This window comes from Vespula pensylvanica, chromosome 17 (genome assembly GCF_014466175.1).
Source record: "Vespula pensylvanica isolate Volc-1 chromosome 17, ASM1446617v1, whole genome shotgun sequence".
NCBI classification, from domain to species: Eukaryota; Metazoa; Arthropoda; class Insecta; order Hymenoptera; family Vespidae; genus Vespula; species Vespula pensylvanica.
The window spans coordinates 4126363-4143471 of record NC_057701.1 but is presented as its reverse complement, the minus strand read 5'-3'; the positions used below and the strand labels follow the sequence as shown (position 1 = coordinate 4143471).

The 17109-nt window shown below is 30.3% G+C and overlaps 1 protein-coding gene and 1 long non-coding RNA gene across 15 annotated transcripts; both read right to left on the bottom strand.

The window, feature by feature from the left end:
• Window positions 1-543: 543 nt before the first annotated feature.
• LOC122635133 lies at window positions 544-1870 on the bottom strand. The gene is made up of 2 exons (XR_006328570.1): window positions 1671-1870; window positions 544-1531 (listed from the first exon to the last, which is right to left on the bottom strand). It is a non-coding gene; the product is annotated as an uncharacterized LOC122635133 (long non-coding RNA).
• Window positions 1871-1953: 83 nt separating this feature from the next.
• LOC122635041 (calpain-A-like) lies at window positions 1954-16605 on the bottom strand. 14 transcript variants are annotated; one of them, XM_043824760.1, is made up of 18 exons: window positions 16449-16605; window positions 16309-16391; window positions 16079-16211; window positions 8695-8871; window positions 8422-8609; window positions 7859-8162; window positions 7602-7783; window positions 7087-7337; window positions 6861-7018; window positions 6563-6780; window positions 6446-6488; window positions 4618-4662; window positions 4316-4445; window positions 3328-3462; window positions 2843-2970; window positions 2573-2768; window positions 2367-2502; window positions 1954-2165 (listed from the first exon to the last, which is right to left on the bottom strand). In XM_043824760.1, the coding sequence occupies exons 2-17, from the start codon at window positions 16386-16388 to the stop codon at window positions 2417-2419; spliced, it is 2454 nt and encodes an 817-aa protein (XP_043680695.1). In that variant the 5' UTR covers window positions 16389-16391; window positions 16449-16605; the 3' UTR covers window positions 1954-2165; window positions 2367-2416. The 14 variants fall into 14 exon arrangements, with proteins under 14 accessions (XP_043680695.1, XP_043680694.1, XP_043680701.1 ...); XM_043824759.1 differs by having other exon boundaries at window positions 16309-16596; XM_043824766.1 differs by lacking the exons at window positions 16079-16211; window positions 16309-16391; window positions 16449-16605 and adding exons at window positions 13762-13966; window positions 14057-14625.
• Window positions 16606-17109: the final 504 nt, after the last annotated feature.

The following is a 17109-nucleotide window of genomic DNA, read 5'->3' as shown; positions in this document are numbered from 1 at the left end:
CGTGTTAAAAAGAGATAGGTAAATGAAATCGCGTTCGAAGTGAGAAGCGTCATCGAAGGTGTTTGAGTCCAGACTGAGCCACGTCCGTAGTTAGAAGCAGAACGTACACACTCGTTCGAGTGGAAGCGGAAGACAGGCCCCGAACGCAAAGGCACGCGTGCGTATCCAACCCTGTATCCTCTCCCGCTATCCTTATTATTCGAGCGTGTTATCATTATGCCACGCTACGCCAAGTTTGGCCGCCCATCTGTTCTATATTTTCCTTTATTTCGCGCTAGCCAAGCGTCTTGTCTAACATAAGACCTAAGCAACGCGCCTTTCCCAGGCGCCACGTCACGGCCATTCGAAGAATTTACGTTTTTTATTCTTTTGCGAAGGGGTTCTTCCAATGTCTTTCTCTCCTTCTCTTTTTCTATATGCGTGTTGTTGTGTGTGTATGTATATATGTATGTATGTATGTATGTATGTATAGTATATGCGACTTATGTAGATAAGTGCATAGATCTATATACAACACGCATATATCCATATTAACTCTTTAAGTATAAATTAAGAATGTACATTTTTATGAGCAAGTTAAACAATAAATAATAAAGAAATATCGATATAAAGTCGACATATACAGTTTCGCACATTAAAAATTTGGTTAGTTATATTCGAGAAGAATAGTCCTAGATCTCACGATACATGTATATATATTACACAGTTTTGTAATAATAATAATAATAACAGATTTTTAAATCCAATATATACAATCCACTATACAAATGTATGTATTCTTTCCTACAATTTCATTTTTGAAGTTATCAAAAGATTTATTAGTCTTGACTTTTATAACATAATATAATAATAGTTTTATAATAATAGAATAATATATTCTCTAAAATTCAAATTATATAAAAGTTTATGCATTCTTTCTTATAATTTTATTTTTGAAATCACTCAAAGGATTATTAGTCTTGATTTATATAATACAATATAACAAATTTTTATAATAATAAAATAATATAGTCTTAAAAATCAAATTATATAAAAATCTATGTATCATTTCCTATAATTTCATTGTTGAAATCACCAAAAGGATTATTAGTCTTGATGAGTTCGATTCAACGTAAGAGACAAGCGATATAATAGGAGAATAGCGATAGTTATGTAGGAGACAAGGCAAAAATGTTATTATAGAAAACGAAGCAATATTTCTTTAGAGTATGAGAAACGTCGCTTTACATTCATAAAAATTCATTCTATAAGGAAATTGTCATGCGATTCTAGTCTTCCTTTCTTAAAGTGGTACCTCGTGCTAGTGAATGAAGTAGCGTAAAGCACCGGTGCATCGAACCGTGCAACTACCGCATCGTCGTCGTCATCGTCATCGTCGTCGCATAGCGAAACGCGATAAGCGCTTCGTCGAAGCGATCTTTCGCTTAATGACACCACAATCCGAGACGAAAAAATCATTTATAAAAAGTTTTTACTTTCTTCCTTCGAGCGAATCGATTCGGAAAGCGAAACTAAATCGATAAGAAATTATCTAAAAAATCGAAACAATATTTATCAGTTTTATAAATTTTTTAAAACTTTCAAATTAGTACATATTAGATTTTTCCTATAATATTAGAAATTTTTATAACGCACGTTACAAAACGTATCGAACGTACATATGTTATTACCTTTTTATGTAATTACCCTTTTATGAAGAAATATACCGACAATACATGAAATGTATGTTTGAAATAAATTGCAAATGACTCTATTGCAACAAAAGATTTACATTTAAAACTGTTAACGCAAGGAAAATTTTTAACAATTTATTTGTTTAGCTGTAAAATTAAAACTGAATTTTTGTAAAATTAAAAAATATAAAAGAGAAAAAATAATTATTTTTTATAAATTTATTTTATTTCACTTTAAATAGCGTTTCTTAAAAATTTAATTATATAACAAACTAGAGCATTTCAAATCTTAAAAAAAATTTTCTATTCATTAACGATATAGTTATTTAATATAATTCTATTAGAATGTATTCCTGTGTCTAAAGAATTATAAATTCAGGTATGCAGAAAAGCAGCACTGTCAACGAGTAAAAATTTGAATTTTGCTAATCCTTTGGCTTTGAAAATATATGAGCTTTTATATTGGCATCTCAATCAGAAAAACTGCATTGCCTAAATTAAAATGATTTTTTCAATACATATTAACGTTATTATTTAAAACTTTATGTGCTATTAAAGTTCATATTAATACTTTCATATTTTTAGCAATAATATTTAAATATATATATGCCAATCAATTTAATATTTTTATATAATAATAAAAAAAAAAACAATAACGAAGAATAATTTTAAATTATTGACTTATCTGCAAACCTTTATAAGGTAATATCTGAAAAAATGCATTTACAATAAGGCACAATATTTTAAGAATATAATGTTTTCTCTATCCATTCTTCCATTGTGAATGTAGCCGAATTAGTTTGATCAGGATCTCTCTCTCTGAACATATCTATGAAAAAAAGATATTATTTAGTTTTAATTTCTCCTCATTATAAAATAACCTGTTCAGTAATAATTACCGATCATTGTTTTTAATCGTACGGCACACATTATATAATCATCAAACATTATCTTCCCATCCTTAGTTCCATAGCGATGTACCAAAATATTTAAAATGTGGTTATTGAGTCTGTATCCTGCACTATTCAAAGCTTGTCGTAATTCAAACGCATTTAAATATCCAGACTCATCTTTATCATATAATTTGAAAACAGCCTAAAAGGATAAAACAGCAATAATGTTTCAGAATGATGGATAGAATTTTTCTTGGAGTTAAATAATAAATTTACCCTCCATTTCCTAATGTCATTCCACAAGGTTCTGAATTCTTCAAATCCAAGCTTTCCAGAATGATCTACATCTAACATAGCTACCATACTCCGACATACATCCTTAGTAAATCCTCTATCTTGCATATCTGTAAACATTACTCCTTGTTAAAAAATAGTTACTTTATAGAAACTTAATATAAACATAATTAGCAATATTATGAAGAAACATTAACTACACGAATGATGATGCGACTGTACAATAGCATTTATACAAACTGCTTTCTAATATAAATATTTTTAAGCAATTTGTTAATTTCGCATGTCCTGCATTATGCTAAATAATTGTCATGCATTCTTATCGTAGCGTCGTAACCATATACACTTCATATATGCATATCTTATATAATTCTTTTCTCTTCAATGGATTTCAATTCTTCATAGAATTGTCAATATACCACGTTGTGTTACAGCACAATTGTATTGTATCAATAGTAATCCCTTACCTACAGATTTATTGTATTGTTCATTATTACAAACAATGCCGCACAGCAGTGAGATGACAGTGTCGATAAAAGAACCATCTTTTTGCACTGATTCAGGTTCATGTGCCTCGCTACGACGCGTCGACTGTGGTAACTCTACCCGTAACATACAGCTATATGTTAACATTAATGTTTGCATATATACACTTGGGTCATAAAGATATTCATTAGATGAGACAGATACTTGGATTAGTGATACCTATGTTGTTTTTGTTGTTTTAATCACTTTTTGCTGTTAAACTGGTAAAACCAAAATAAGTTTTTAATTGGACGATTTATAAATTCAAATGTATTACCACATATTGGGCGATTAGATGCACTTTTTTTATATAATGGCAAATCAATATCTCTTGTAATCATATTGCGAACTTAAAAATAGTAAGAAGCTTAATTCTTACGTGGTGACCCAATTGTATCTATGTGTCGCAGATATGTGATTAACACAAAAATCCAAGAAACACAGCCGTGCACATTAAAGAAAACAAGATCATGTTATATAATACATATATCTTTAGTGCAAAAGACTTTTATAGAAAAATAATAGAATGAACTAAGAATTGTGAGTAAAAAAAAAAAAAAAAAAGCATCAAATTAAATTATCGATTTGATATAATGTTACTGTTTATTATATTAGAAAATTGTGATAAAATTTGAATGATAATAAGTATAGCTAGATATGAATATTATTATGGTCAGTAATTACACAAGTCATACGAAGACATTAAATACCCAAGCATACAAATTACAAGGGGAAGCAGTAAAATAAGCACGTAACAAAGAAACGCTGTGATGAAGTAAAACCTGATATAACTATTTAACAAATTTATAAACTCATGCTTGAATTTTTTCAGGAAATCAAGTTATTAAAATATTCATATGATCTCAGATTTATTTCTTTTCTTATTTAAAAGATGTAGTTACCATAAAGATAACTTGTCTATTGATTTACCTTTTCTCATTGCAAAATCCAAGATTTCTTTAAGTTCCATCCAATCCACTTCCATATCATCACCAGCGAGTTTTCTAAAGAATTCTCGTACTTTTTCGATATTTCGATCAGGTTCAGGTTCTTCACGGACCTATTATGTATCAAGATAGATTTTATCAAATATGATCTATTACTCTAGATAGTACATAACTATATTAAAAAAAAAGATGTATTAAAATCATTTTTATTCAAGGTTAATAATATTAATTTAATTTTTATTTTGTATTATCAGGCAATACATGACACACATGCGTTTCACTTACTTTTTCATCATCCGCATCCGTGTTAGTGCCTTTGGGATTAATCACCTAAAAGCCAAGCGTGAACATGCATACTTAACAAATTAGTGCCCCTGGTGAGTTATACATAACACTACATACAATACTTTTTCTTTTTAATGAGATGTGACTCAGTAATAATATCCAACAATCGTAAAGTTTTCAGCTGATAATAGTCATTAGAAAAAGCAGATAGTGTAAATATACATATACCTATACGCGATGTAGTAAAAGTTTAGATACAGTTGAATATCCCGATCAAATCAAGGTAAACTTTACTTTTTTAAAATGAAACCCTTTATTTTTTATTGCATATTATTGTAACTAACGTCGAGAGGTTAGTTATGATATAAAACTCAATTTCGTTAAGTATTTTTTAACTGATTAGTTAACAAATTTCAAATGCACATTGACATGAGTGTATCCGAAATGTACACACGAGCGCGCGTGTACTTTGTTATAATTCGTTTATATATATATATTAACAAATGTTCACTTATACTAGTAATATTTAAAATTTTTCGACCAATAATTCCAAAAATACTTAATAAAATTGAGACTTATTATGTCATAATGAAAACTACTCGATGTCAGTTACAATAATGTGCAATAAAAGTAGGGAGCTGCTTTAAAAAAAATTAAATTATTATTTAAATTATCATTCAATGAGTCTTTCTAAATTTAAAAAGTATTGTCTGAACTTTTCTTTTCAAAAATGCATTCTTTACAAGATATTCAACTGTATCCAGACTTCTGGTCCACTCTGTATATGCATATGTATATGTATATATATAAACGGAGTATCTGTTCATAGATGTCCAAGCAAATATTTCAATTGGTTAATTGAAATTAGCTTCAAAGTACATGTAAATATCTTTTTTTTACTCATAACCTTTTGGAATTATAAAAGTTTTTTTCTCTTCTCTCTTTTTATGGATATTTATAATTTCTTTTTGCATATTTATATAATAATAGTCATCAGTAATCAATATTATATGTACTACAAAATTGCTGTTATGCATCGTTTTTTACGAGATAATCGGCATTTTAACAATGGACTAACATATTCATATCGTACTTTGATTCATACGCTATGCTGTACAAATATATTATTCACAAATTAAACAGTCGTGTATTTTGACGATTTGAAGATCGATGATCACCAATTATTCAAAGTAATTAAAAATATTATATAATCTGCCGATTGTTTTTCAAATTGTGGTATAGAAAATCAAATATTTTAATGCTCAGAATACCGATTACTTCGTAAACAATGCATAGTAACAATTTTTTATTAGATATGATTTTCATTGCAAATGATCATTAATGTATTAATATATTCTGAGTAATAGTATACAAAAAAATACAAAAAAAATTATACATAAGCATTTAAAAAAAAAAAAAGAACTATGTTGGCCTTCATAATTGGAAAAAAATATTTAGAGTACAAAAAAAATGTTTACATGTATTTCATTGTTGGTTCAGAATCATGTAAACTTTTTATTAAATTTTCTCATAACCTACCAATCATGTATGTCTATGAACAGACATTCTATATACATTGTGATATTTAGAGATTTAATTACTTAAAATTAAATTGGTCAATCAAAATGTGTTAAGTCAAATGCAAACAAGGTGTATATGTTCCATCCAACAACAATACAATTAATCTTCAAAAGTCTTAGTCGGATATGTGCTTTGTGGTCATATTTATGCCATTACGACCGTGACCAAAAGAATTATCCACAAATTATACGTATTCAACATATTCATACCCACACACAAATGTAATATTAAATTTTCATATTCTTACCCTATCATCAACTTCTCCAACTCCGACTTCCTCATCATTTTCTCTGCAGAGAAAAACGTTTGAAAAAAAATATATATATATATATAAATATTCAAACAATATAATATCAATACTCACTCCATATTATTCTTGTTCTCTGAAAATATCCTCAGTAAAAATTCACCTTCTTCGTTAGGATCGAAAGTGCTCGGAACTATACAATAAACTCCCGGTGGCAATTTGAATCGGCATGTAACTTCACGCAAATTAATGAAAGCTGGTGATCGTGCTACGGATGCATTATATTTGAAGAAATTCATATCCAATGGTTTTGGTAATCTCTCAGGATGTTCCAACTGTTAAATATATTGTTAATTAAGAATTATAACGAATAGATGGTATAAATTAACAGAAAAAATACAGCAAATGTACACACATAGTATACAGCAAATCCAATAGTAAGACAGTCTGCACCCATCCGTCGTTGGGCTCGTCTATTCTTTTGCATCAATGCAACTATAACCGTACATTTATCATCATCCTCGTCAGGATACTCTAATGTTATTCGATATTGAGGATTGTGGCAAAACGTTTCTAGAAATATGGTATCATTAATAAACATATTTATCATTGCTAGATTATTTCTAGATTCGATCGATTACCTAAATAATTTCTGCAACCACCGGCTGTAACTCCACGTACCCACTCTCCTTCAAAAACGCTCATTTCCCATCGTTTCTTCCCAGCATTGATATCACCTTCTGTCAAAGAATCTGGATTTAAGTTACAAATCTCAAGTTGCGTAAAGTATTGTGTAAAATCTTGAAAAGACATCCAAAATTCGCCATCTATGTCGAAAGTTAATCCTAATTCTTCTTTCTCATGATCAGGAATAAATCTCCATTCTGGTGACCTAATATCAAATAGTCTCTCGTTAATAAAAAAAAGAGACTATTTATGATGAAAAATGCAGAAATAACCGGTTCTTAAATATATATATATATATATATATATATATATATATATATATATATATATATATTTAAGAACCGGTTATTTCTACACACACACATAGAGAGAGAGAGAACAGTATATTAGTCGATTCTTCAAATTAGCAATTGGAAATTCTATATAATAATTAATGTTCATATAACGAACTTGTAATGAATAATCTTACTTATCGCTCCAAGGACCATTCCATTCTGCTTCATTACCCCATGGATTTCGTAATCTGAGCAATGGTATTCTACCATATTGATTTGGCGTCTGAATTTCTACATACTTGACACGAGTAATACTGTAGGCATGACCTCTGATCAGTCCTTGAGGCGTTTCCGCTTCCAATACGTTTGGATCAGGCTAAAATTACTAGCACATAAATACTCTGCGTTTGATCATTCGAAATATTGAAAGTAACGAAGAAGTTGTTTTTACCTCGATGGAACAACCCATAAGCGAATTTCTTTCGAATGCCTTTAAAAGAACACTGAATAAATTCGGTGGAGCTTCCTCCATCTGATACATCTCGGTAACACCACCTGTAAAATCTTCCATCGCTTCGCACGTTGTACCTCCTTTCAAAGCTTCGTAGGATCCATGAAGTTTAGCATAAGCTTTCTCCAAAAGAGCACTCCAAAATTCGTTGCTTTCGGCGGAATGCATATATATCAATTCACCGTTATAGGTAGGTAGACGATCATCGATGACAACATCCACCCATCTACCATATTGCCAAAATCTGTAGCAGATATATAAAATAATATTTTTTTTTATTTCGTCTAATAAAATAAGGGAATAGAATAAAGATCAGAAAATCGTTTTGTTATCTTTTTAAAAAGAATATAAAACAGATATATATATATATATATATATATATATATATATAGTATATTATTTAAAAATCGCAAAATATCCTCAGGTAAAATGATCGACGATTTACGGGATACATTTATCGAAATTTTAAGAGAAATATGAAATCGAAAGAGAGAAATATTAACCTGAAGTGAAAAATTCCAGCGTAATTTTCTTGAAAGCTTTGATCTTCCGGTACAACTTGGAAGAACAAATTCGAATCCATCGTGAGATTTGCAACTGCTGCGAGTAACCAACAATCGCCTAATTCGCCTTGTTGAACGTCGAATCTTGAAAATCCTTCGACGAAAAGTTGTGGGTCGTCCGCGATTTCCTGCAAATCGCAACAACTCGTTAGTTCAAGAATTAATTTTAAGGGATAATTTGAATTTTTTTAGTTTCTTTTTTGTTACACTTGCCATCGGTCTCCTCCATTCTATGTACCTATCCGGCCTTTTAGAAAAGTACAGAGATGAATCGGCCGCTAGAAATTCTGGATCCTCAAAGAGTCGTCCGGTTTGAAGACATTCCAATCTTAACGCATTAAAATCTTGAATCTCACCCCGTGCTCTGATACCTGAACCTTTTTCTCCGAGCTAATGGACGAAAAAAAAAATTAATTTAATTAATTTAAATTAATTAGAAATTAAATTAAGTTAATATTTTATTTCATAATTCTATTAGTAATTATGAAAATATCCTGAATACATTTAAAAATGATAAAAAAAATTAATTTATTATCATTTACACTCAATTAAATTTAATTATTAGCATTTATTTTGTGCTACGTAATAATATGAAACTATAAAAATGTATACGCGGATCACTTTCATAATTTCATCAATGATTGATCAATTGATTATCCATCGAAAAGAGTTCTCCTTACGTTGTAACAATGCTTTCCAATAAAATTTGTTGTAGTTTTAACGCAATCAGTATTATAAATTAAACCGCGTTTCAATGAATCTATATTCGAGGAATTCAATAGAGGTATCGCGACTTTGTGAAAATAATCCTTCTTTTGTTGGCAAGAAGATTGCAATTTCGAATAAATGTCTGCTTTCGTTCGTGAAATATGAAGCAACATATTAGTCGATTGCAACGAATTCCTGTCTTTTTTGACATTTTCAAGTGTCGGGGAAAGTTTTAGTAAAGCTACACCTTCCTCCAAGTATGTCGAGTAACGATAATTCGAGTATGACGGTGATAACGTCTGTCTTTTGTTCACTTCGGACATTTTTTTTTGCTTTTGTTTTGTTTAATTATTCAACCTCTTTATAATAATTCGCACAAACCGTTCTCGAACGCGTACAAATTCATACTATTATAAAAGGAATGCTATAGAGAGTTGTTATCATACATACAAATCATAGTGTTATATCAATTAACCGGATAACAATTAACCGCTGCTAAGAGTGTCGTTAAGTTAAAAGAGACCGCAAGATAAACTTATATAAATTTCCGTTGTTAATTAACACAACTAAAAATTTATTTTCATATTTTTCAATTTGAAAAGAATACTTTCTTCGTTATTACTTTTATTTTATATTTAATTGTACAATAATAAATAAATAAAAAACTTTCACTTAATATTATTCTAATATCGATATTGTAAAATATTATATAATGTTTTTGATAATTATAAAAATAGAAATCTAAAATTCATCATTTGGGCAGATTTAATAGTTCTAAGTGTTAACGAGCTTCGTGCATCGTGCATCGTGCATCGTGCATCGTGCATCGTGCAACGTGCATCGCAACGATAAATCATTTTAAATTTTAATTAATCGATTTGTTCAATAAAGAAGAAAAAGAATTATGTTCCGTAATTTTTTTGTATTTATTAATTCGTATTTGAGAGACAATTTTACAATTATCGACATTGAGTGGTTCAAGCAATGATCTAAAACATGCAAACATAAATACATATGTGCCGGTATTTGCGAAAGTGGATTAAATTATGTATTTTTCGATTCGAAATATTTAGTTTTATGTGTGGATGTATTAAAAAATATTCGTTCAGTATGTAACAAAATATTTCCTAATATTAGCTCTTATAATATAAATTTTTTTAATGATTGTAAAATTTGATGAGTTGTTTATAAAAAAATATGTTTTTTGAAATTATTTTCAAATATCTTAAAAGTAATTAGTAACAATTAGAAATCATGAAAGTAATTAAAAAAATTAGTAAAATGAAACACTCATTATCATTTTATACTTATAATTATTAGTATTATTAATTAATTAATTTCCATCATTTCTGTTTCTTTTTATTCCTCGATAACACAATTTTTAATTTTTAATGCTTTGAACGTTTAGAAATAATTTTGATAAACTGACTGATATTTATAGTTTGCTCTATTTTCTCTCCAAAATTTTGAGTTCTTGTTTTACCAACTATTTATGAACTAATCCGTTATGAACATTCTGAACATTCTGTAACTATCTCGTTTTCTTACCTTATATTTTGAATTTCCAGATTTACATAAACTCTTTACAATCCAATTTTTGTCATGTCTATAAAAACATTATATAATATCAAAGTTATAGTATTACTTATACTTAAATAATATTAAAAATTTTAGATATGAAATAATAATCAAGTTCGTGACAATAAAATAAAATAAAACTTAAACAATACAGAAATATGTGTGTGATTTTATAGTTACATAGTATTATAAATAATTAATATGCTTGCAAATTAGTTTTAATTCGATTCATCTGATGATTTTAATTATCTTATTTGTTTCCTTTTTTAAGTTTTATATTAATATATCTACAAAATAGTTCGTTTAACTCGATGTACTGGAATATATAATTATAAAGAATATTATTTTTATATCACTATGTAACATTTATTTGTTAAAATTGCTGTCTAATGACATGATAGAAAAATAATTATTTCCTTTTTCACAAATTACAAATTGACTGGAAAGCAGACTTAGACTGCTATTAAAACAAACAAGAATAAAATTTTATTTAATACCATAATTACTAACCCAATTTAACAATTCAATTTTGCATTATTTTATTAAAATAGTTCCATATTATAGTAATAAAAATTAATGTAATATCCAATAAATAAAAATTCATTTTAAGCCATTTTCATAATTATACCAGCACATATAATATCCTTGACATTCGTTTGACAAAGATTTTATTGTTTGAAATAGTCATTTATTAAAACTAAAGACGTCCATTATAAATAATGAAAATTCTAACTATTAATTTGTCTTAAATTGAATTATGATTATATTTGTTAATTAAGATATATTATTTATTAGTTATGATATTTGTATGCAATTATACACATCAGAAATACTTAATTACGATCGTATCGAGAATACATTCAAAAGTAGGTCGATCAATTGTGTCATTTTTTAAGAAAACAGACAAGTGTTTATTATTGAATTTAAAATAATGCATGTGTAAGTACAATATATATACATACATACTGTCACAATACATCAAACGAATGCTGCATTCAAATGTTCTCCACAAATTATATGCTCTTGTTATGTACTCCAATTATGCATAATTGTATCTTCACACTTTTATCATTTTTTGACCTTGCAATGCATCATATAAATAAATTGATCAATATAATCATCTTATGCATTTAGAAAAAAAATAATAACGATTCGTTAACAAAAAAACTACGAATCCATTCACCTGTTATTTTTAAATATGTGTCATTTATAAGTGAATAGCACTTGTAAGAAACAGAATCTCATTACAAAGACATAATCGTTTGGATCATGAAACAAACGTCATTAGAATTATTGTTTAATTCATCCTCTATGACACATAGCATTCCAGGGACGAACATATTTGTATTATAAAAGTTTTAACTCACGTTGTATTGCGACACTTTTGTTTGTAAAACAACGTCACTTTCATAAACTGCTATTGGCGGCAAATTTGATAAGGTTCAATTTAAAAAATCCAATCTTTTTATCACAAATGATAATAGTGTTTGATTCTCTCCATCCTTCCTCTTTCTCTCTCACATATACTCTCTCTTTTTTCTCTTTCTCTCTATCTCTCATGACATTCTACGTATAGAAAAATGCCTACCACTTTGATATTGAACAGAGAAGGTAATATCCTCTTCACTTCGACAGCCGTTTTAACGAAAACGTCATCGAGCACGTTCCTGGTACCTCCATAGTAATCCATTGTTGTACGCGTACCGGTTTTTGTTATCACTTTTCGACCTTATTACAACTCGCGAAAACACACTTACGTTTTTTCTTTTTTTACGTAAAAACGTTGTTTTTATACGTTTTTATACGTTGCCTATATACGAAGACGAAAAGAATGCGAATGAGAAGAAACATGAAACGTTTCGTTATATTAAGCACGAATGATAAATTTAACCTTGTTTCCAGAACGCACGAATTGCATCGAAATAACGTATGAAGGCCTTTCGGGATACATAAAGGTCGTTAAAAAGTCGCAGCTTAAAAGAAACGTGATGGAGAACGAGCGGACGTTTTCAAATTGCTTTAACACATTCTCCGTTCTCTCCCGGCACTACACTAGACGTTTTTCTATAGTCCTCGCCCATATTTCGTCACGCACGACGATGACGCGACTCGATGCGCCGTAAAATACGAACGATCTTTATAGATCTCTTCTTTTAATAGGTTATGTGTTGCTGTATTGTTTTATTCTTATGTCGACCCTGTGACGTTCCAGCCGCATGAGACTTGAATTTTCAACGAGAGTAACACCGGAGTCACGAATTTCCCTATATACTTTGGTATGCGTGCTTTTTCCATCGGTGGCCGCGTGGCAGGTCACCGGTTTAACCAGGACCGTAACAAGAATATCATATTCCGTTATTAGTTTTTTTTATTTTTCTATTTCCAGGTATAATCAAATTTTTATAATCCGGCTGATTAACCAATTTAATCAAGGCTTTTTAATCCGATCTGTGACTAATTACAAAATTGTTTTTGATACATAAATATATATATATATATATATATATATATATATATATTTTTACGTTTTAATCTTCAAAATCATAAATGACGATATTTAAGGCATATAATTTGAAATAAAAATTTTGTTTAAGAAAAATATTAATGTTTCTTAGGAGTGTTATTAATGAAATTATTGGGGATATAATGAAAATATAATTACACGACAATAATGCTTCGATTCTATTGCTTCGTTAATATAAGAAAGAACGAGAAAAACTCAGGGCCTGGAAACAAGTCTGTCGATACCTGATACTTGAATTCGGCCAAGTTCGACAAACTTCCTCGGCAAGGGAGTAGGAGAGTGAAAAAGAGGGGGAGTTAGAGTTGCCGCAACTGTATATGCTTGCTGCGTATCGTGAAAAACATTTTCGCGCGGAACGTTTGAAATCTACCGAACGACCTTGTAATTAAATCATTGTTCCGCTCGCTATATACATACCGGTAGAGGATGATTCATGCTATAAAATTCAATCACGTGCGTTCTATACTCACTTCATTTTCTTTCACTTGTTGTCGTATTAACTCTGGTTCCATTACTTCTGCTTTCCATCCGTAATTGAAAGAACTTTTTCCGTAATTGTTATACATGACTTTCAATTTTATCTTGTCACAACCTTGAATTATAATAATCAATAAATGGCCTTTCACACCTAGACACCGAGGCGTGTGTCAAATTTGTTTAATTTCTTCTCGAGCACTAAATAAAATTTTTCAAAGTGATTGAACCCGAATTCTTAGATCTTCTATTGTTTGTATTTTCGTTGCACAATGTCAAATGTTATGTTACCGGAGATCTCTCTTTCTCTCGATCGTGACGATGTCAATACCGATACGTCAGAAAGCGCCGCCTCGCGACGCTTATCTCGAATGATACTAAAGTAAGGTCGACACACTTTTTTATAAGCACTACCGCACAAGCCACACACAAGAATACTCCTATAACAGGAATTGAAACCGCGAATAAAGAAACATGATGTCTTTGTTCTACGTAAAACAGATAGATCGATGGTAATTATGTCGCCGTTGCTTTTTTTTTTGTGACAGTTAAAAAGAAACTTTTCGAAAGCAGCGCGTAAGAAAAACTCAATGGTTTGGTTTTTCCTCTTTCTAGAAGGATAATCTCTTTATCCCCACTTATTGTAAAAAACGTTAAATGTACGACTATCCCGTTTCTAACTTCAGGCACCTTTGAATCATTATAAGGATGACTCGGCTTGTATGTTCAAATGTGTTCAACTTTTGCTTCTTAACGTTTGTAAAATCCTTTTATAGTGTTTCCAAAACACTATGTTGTTTCTTTATATGGTATGTCCTTCGTAAAGTGAACGTCCAATTATTTTCAATGTCAGTGATTTTTCCTTGGAGAATTTCATTCAAGAACGATTTATATTTTTTTTATACAAATAACACACACACACACACACACACACACACACATATGCACATTTCGAAATTTAAAGTATTTCACGATATAAGTTCATCTTCGCTCGAAACCTTTCAATAGTCCCACGTGTTGTATATATTTGTAAGTACTGTCAAAACCATACTATTGCTATTTGATTTCGTTGAATTGAAACGACAAAGAGCAAGAGATGCTCCTACGAGATTATGCTGAGCAAGGATACTATTTCGGGAGCGTGAAAGAAAACTTAAATATATATATCTATATGGGGTGTCGAGTTATTACCGGTCGACCTATATAATGAGAAAAAAGAAAAAAAGAAAAAGAAAAAGATTTAGGATCGAGCTTTCGTCAAAAAGAATTTGGATTAATGATTACCAGAGCACGTATACGAACCGAATGAACAACTTCGATGGTTCTTTAACTACATATACTTTTTATAGCTTCTGTAGCACGAGATTTATATGTATGCGAAATGAGTTTAAATTATTCGAAGATAACCTTTGGCGCTTTGTTTCGAAACGAATTCGGAAAACTCGTGATTATTTTCATTAAGCTCTACGAAGAAGAATATTCTTGGAGCACCAAATTGATACTTCAATTCGTTCAACACTGGGATAATCCCAATGATTGAATTATCTAATCGGAATTCAATATATCAAAGAAGGATTCTCCCATGTTCTACGTATTTATATACGTTCGTTAGTTTTCGTTAGTATTAACGAGATAACATCTTGTCTGTCGTTCATTTTGGCAGAAGAAACGAATGCTAAAATTGTTTCGCCTTCGTAATGTTTTGTAACAACGATTTTCCCTCGTTTCATTGCTTTCACGGAGCGACTATTAATCATAGTTTATCCCAAAAATTTAATGGCTCGTCCTATGTGACTTATTTTTATCGCCATCGAGAAAGGTTTCAAAGAAAAAGTTGACAATGGAAGATCGTTGATATTAAATATTGTGTATAGTTGGTAACGAGCAAGTTGTCCCAAAAAAAAAAAAAAAGAGAAAGAAAAGAAAAAGCATGAGAAAAGAAGAGATAGAAAAATAAGAAGGCAGAGCTGGATAAAAAGAAAAAAAGAAAGATTAAACACCATAAAAAAACTTCCTATATACATATATATATACACACACATACACACACGTGAGTATATAAATATTATGTAGTTATAATATTTTCTGTCAGACTTTGTTTATCTCTATTATATAATTTATATAATACGTATACATATACATATACCCATATATATGTATACATATACATATATCTATATACAAACAAATTTATAATACGTATAATAAGGATAGCAGATCGTATTATTCGCAAAGAATGCAGAAAATCTTTAGTCAAAATGACTTAATTTTACACAGTGGATTCGATACTAGTGAAAATCGCTGATGGCGGACCTTGAAAGTAACATTGGCAGGATGATAAACGTCTCCAGAACCGGAAAGTCCTCCTCTAAGTAATCTCGAACGAAGTTCGTATCTTCCAATAGTCGACCAGACATCCTTAGGTGTCTCCTGTAGTTTGGTATTTCTACAAAGAGATCAGGTGTCGTCGATACACACAGCAGAGCGAATTCCTTGATATTATCAGCTTAATGATTTTTCTTCAGTCTGTTCTCGAAGCTTACCCCTTTAAGAATTTGTATCTCTTTGGATTTTCGCTATCGTCACCGATGGTCTTGACGTAATAATAAGAGTAATTCACCATGGCCTTGAAAGGAGAAAGTCAATTGGACACGTTCACGAGAAACGAAAATACTCTACATACGCGTTTCACAGTTGACACAGAACTGTATCACGAATTTGTTGCCTTCGTCGTCGTCTTCGTCGTCGTCGTTGTCGTTGCTTCGTCGTCGTCGTGCCCCTTCTTTCTTCCTCAGATTCTTCTAAGTACCTTGTCTTGTCTGCCTATATCGGCACTGACTAACTGCTAACTCCTTTCGTCGTCCGCTATCCGCCTAGCTATAATGTTCGAATGTGTATGCGTATATTCATAGGCTTATATATATAGTCACCGCCATCGTTAAGCGTCAGAGCTACCAGGGGAAGCAGAAGACGACGAAAAAGAAAAAAAGAAAGAAATAAAAAACTTCCTCGATAGCATAATGAGTCGATACGATGAGAAATTTCAACTTGTTCGATTGATTGTTCTTCAAGATTTTCCATAAATATATCTTTTTATTATTATCGTATATAAGAAAACACGATGATTTTTGGTGAAATCGGTGGTGAGATGTTTACATATACGCTAAACACACGTGTACGAGATATATTTTTGTTTCGTTCTTCTTCCTCTTGTAAGAAAAGTAAAGAAGGACTCGTGAGCTCTTTTTATCTCCGTTAAATATACGAAACTTCGTTTATTTGCAGCGATATTTAAATTTCCACTTCAAGGTAGAATTCAAAGGATACGAAAATGACGCGATTTG

Coding starts and splice junctions, on each gene's coding strand:
- LOC122635041 (XM_043824760.1), bottom strand. CDS start 16,388: ATGGTGAATTACTCTTATTATTACGTCAAGACCATCGGTGACGATAGC. Junction 8,872..16,078: donor CTGCCAATGTTACTTTCAAG/GTCCGCCATCAG, acceptor TTCGTCCATTAG/CTCGGAGAAAAAGGTTCAGG. Junction 7,784..7,858: donor TTATGGGTTGTTCCATCGAG/GTAAAAACAACT, acceptor TAGTAATTTTAG/CCTGATCCAAACGTATTGGA.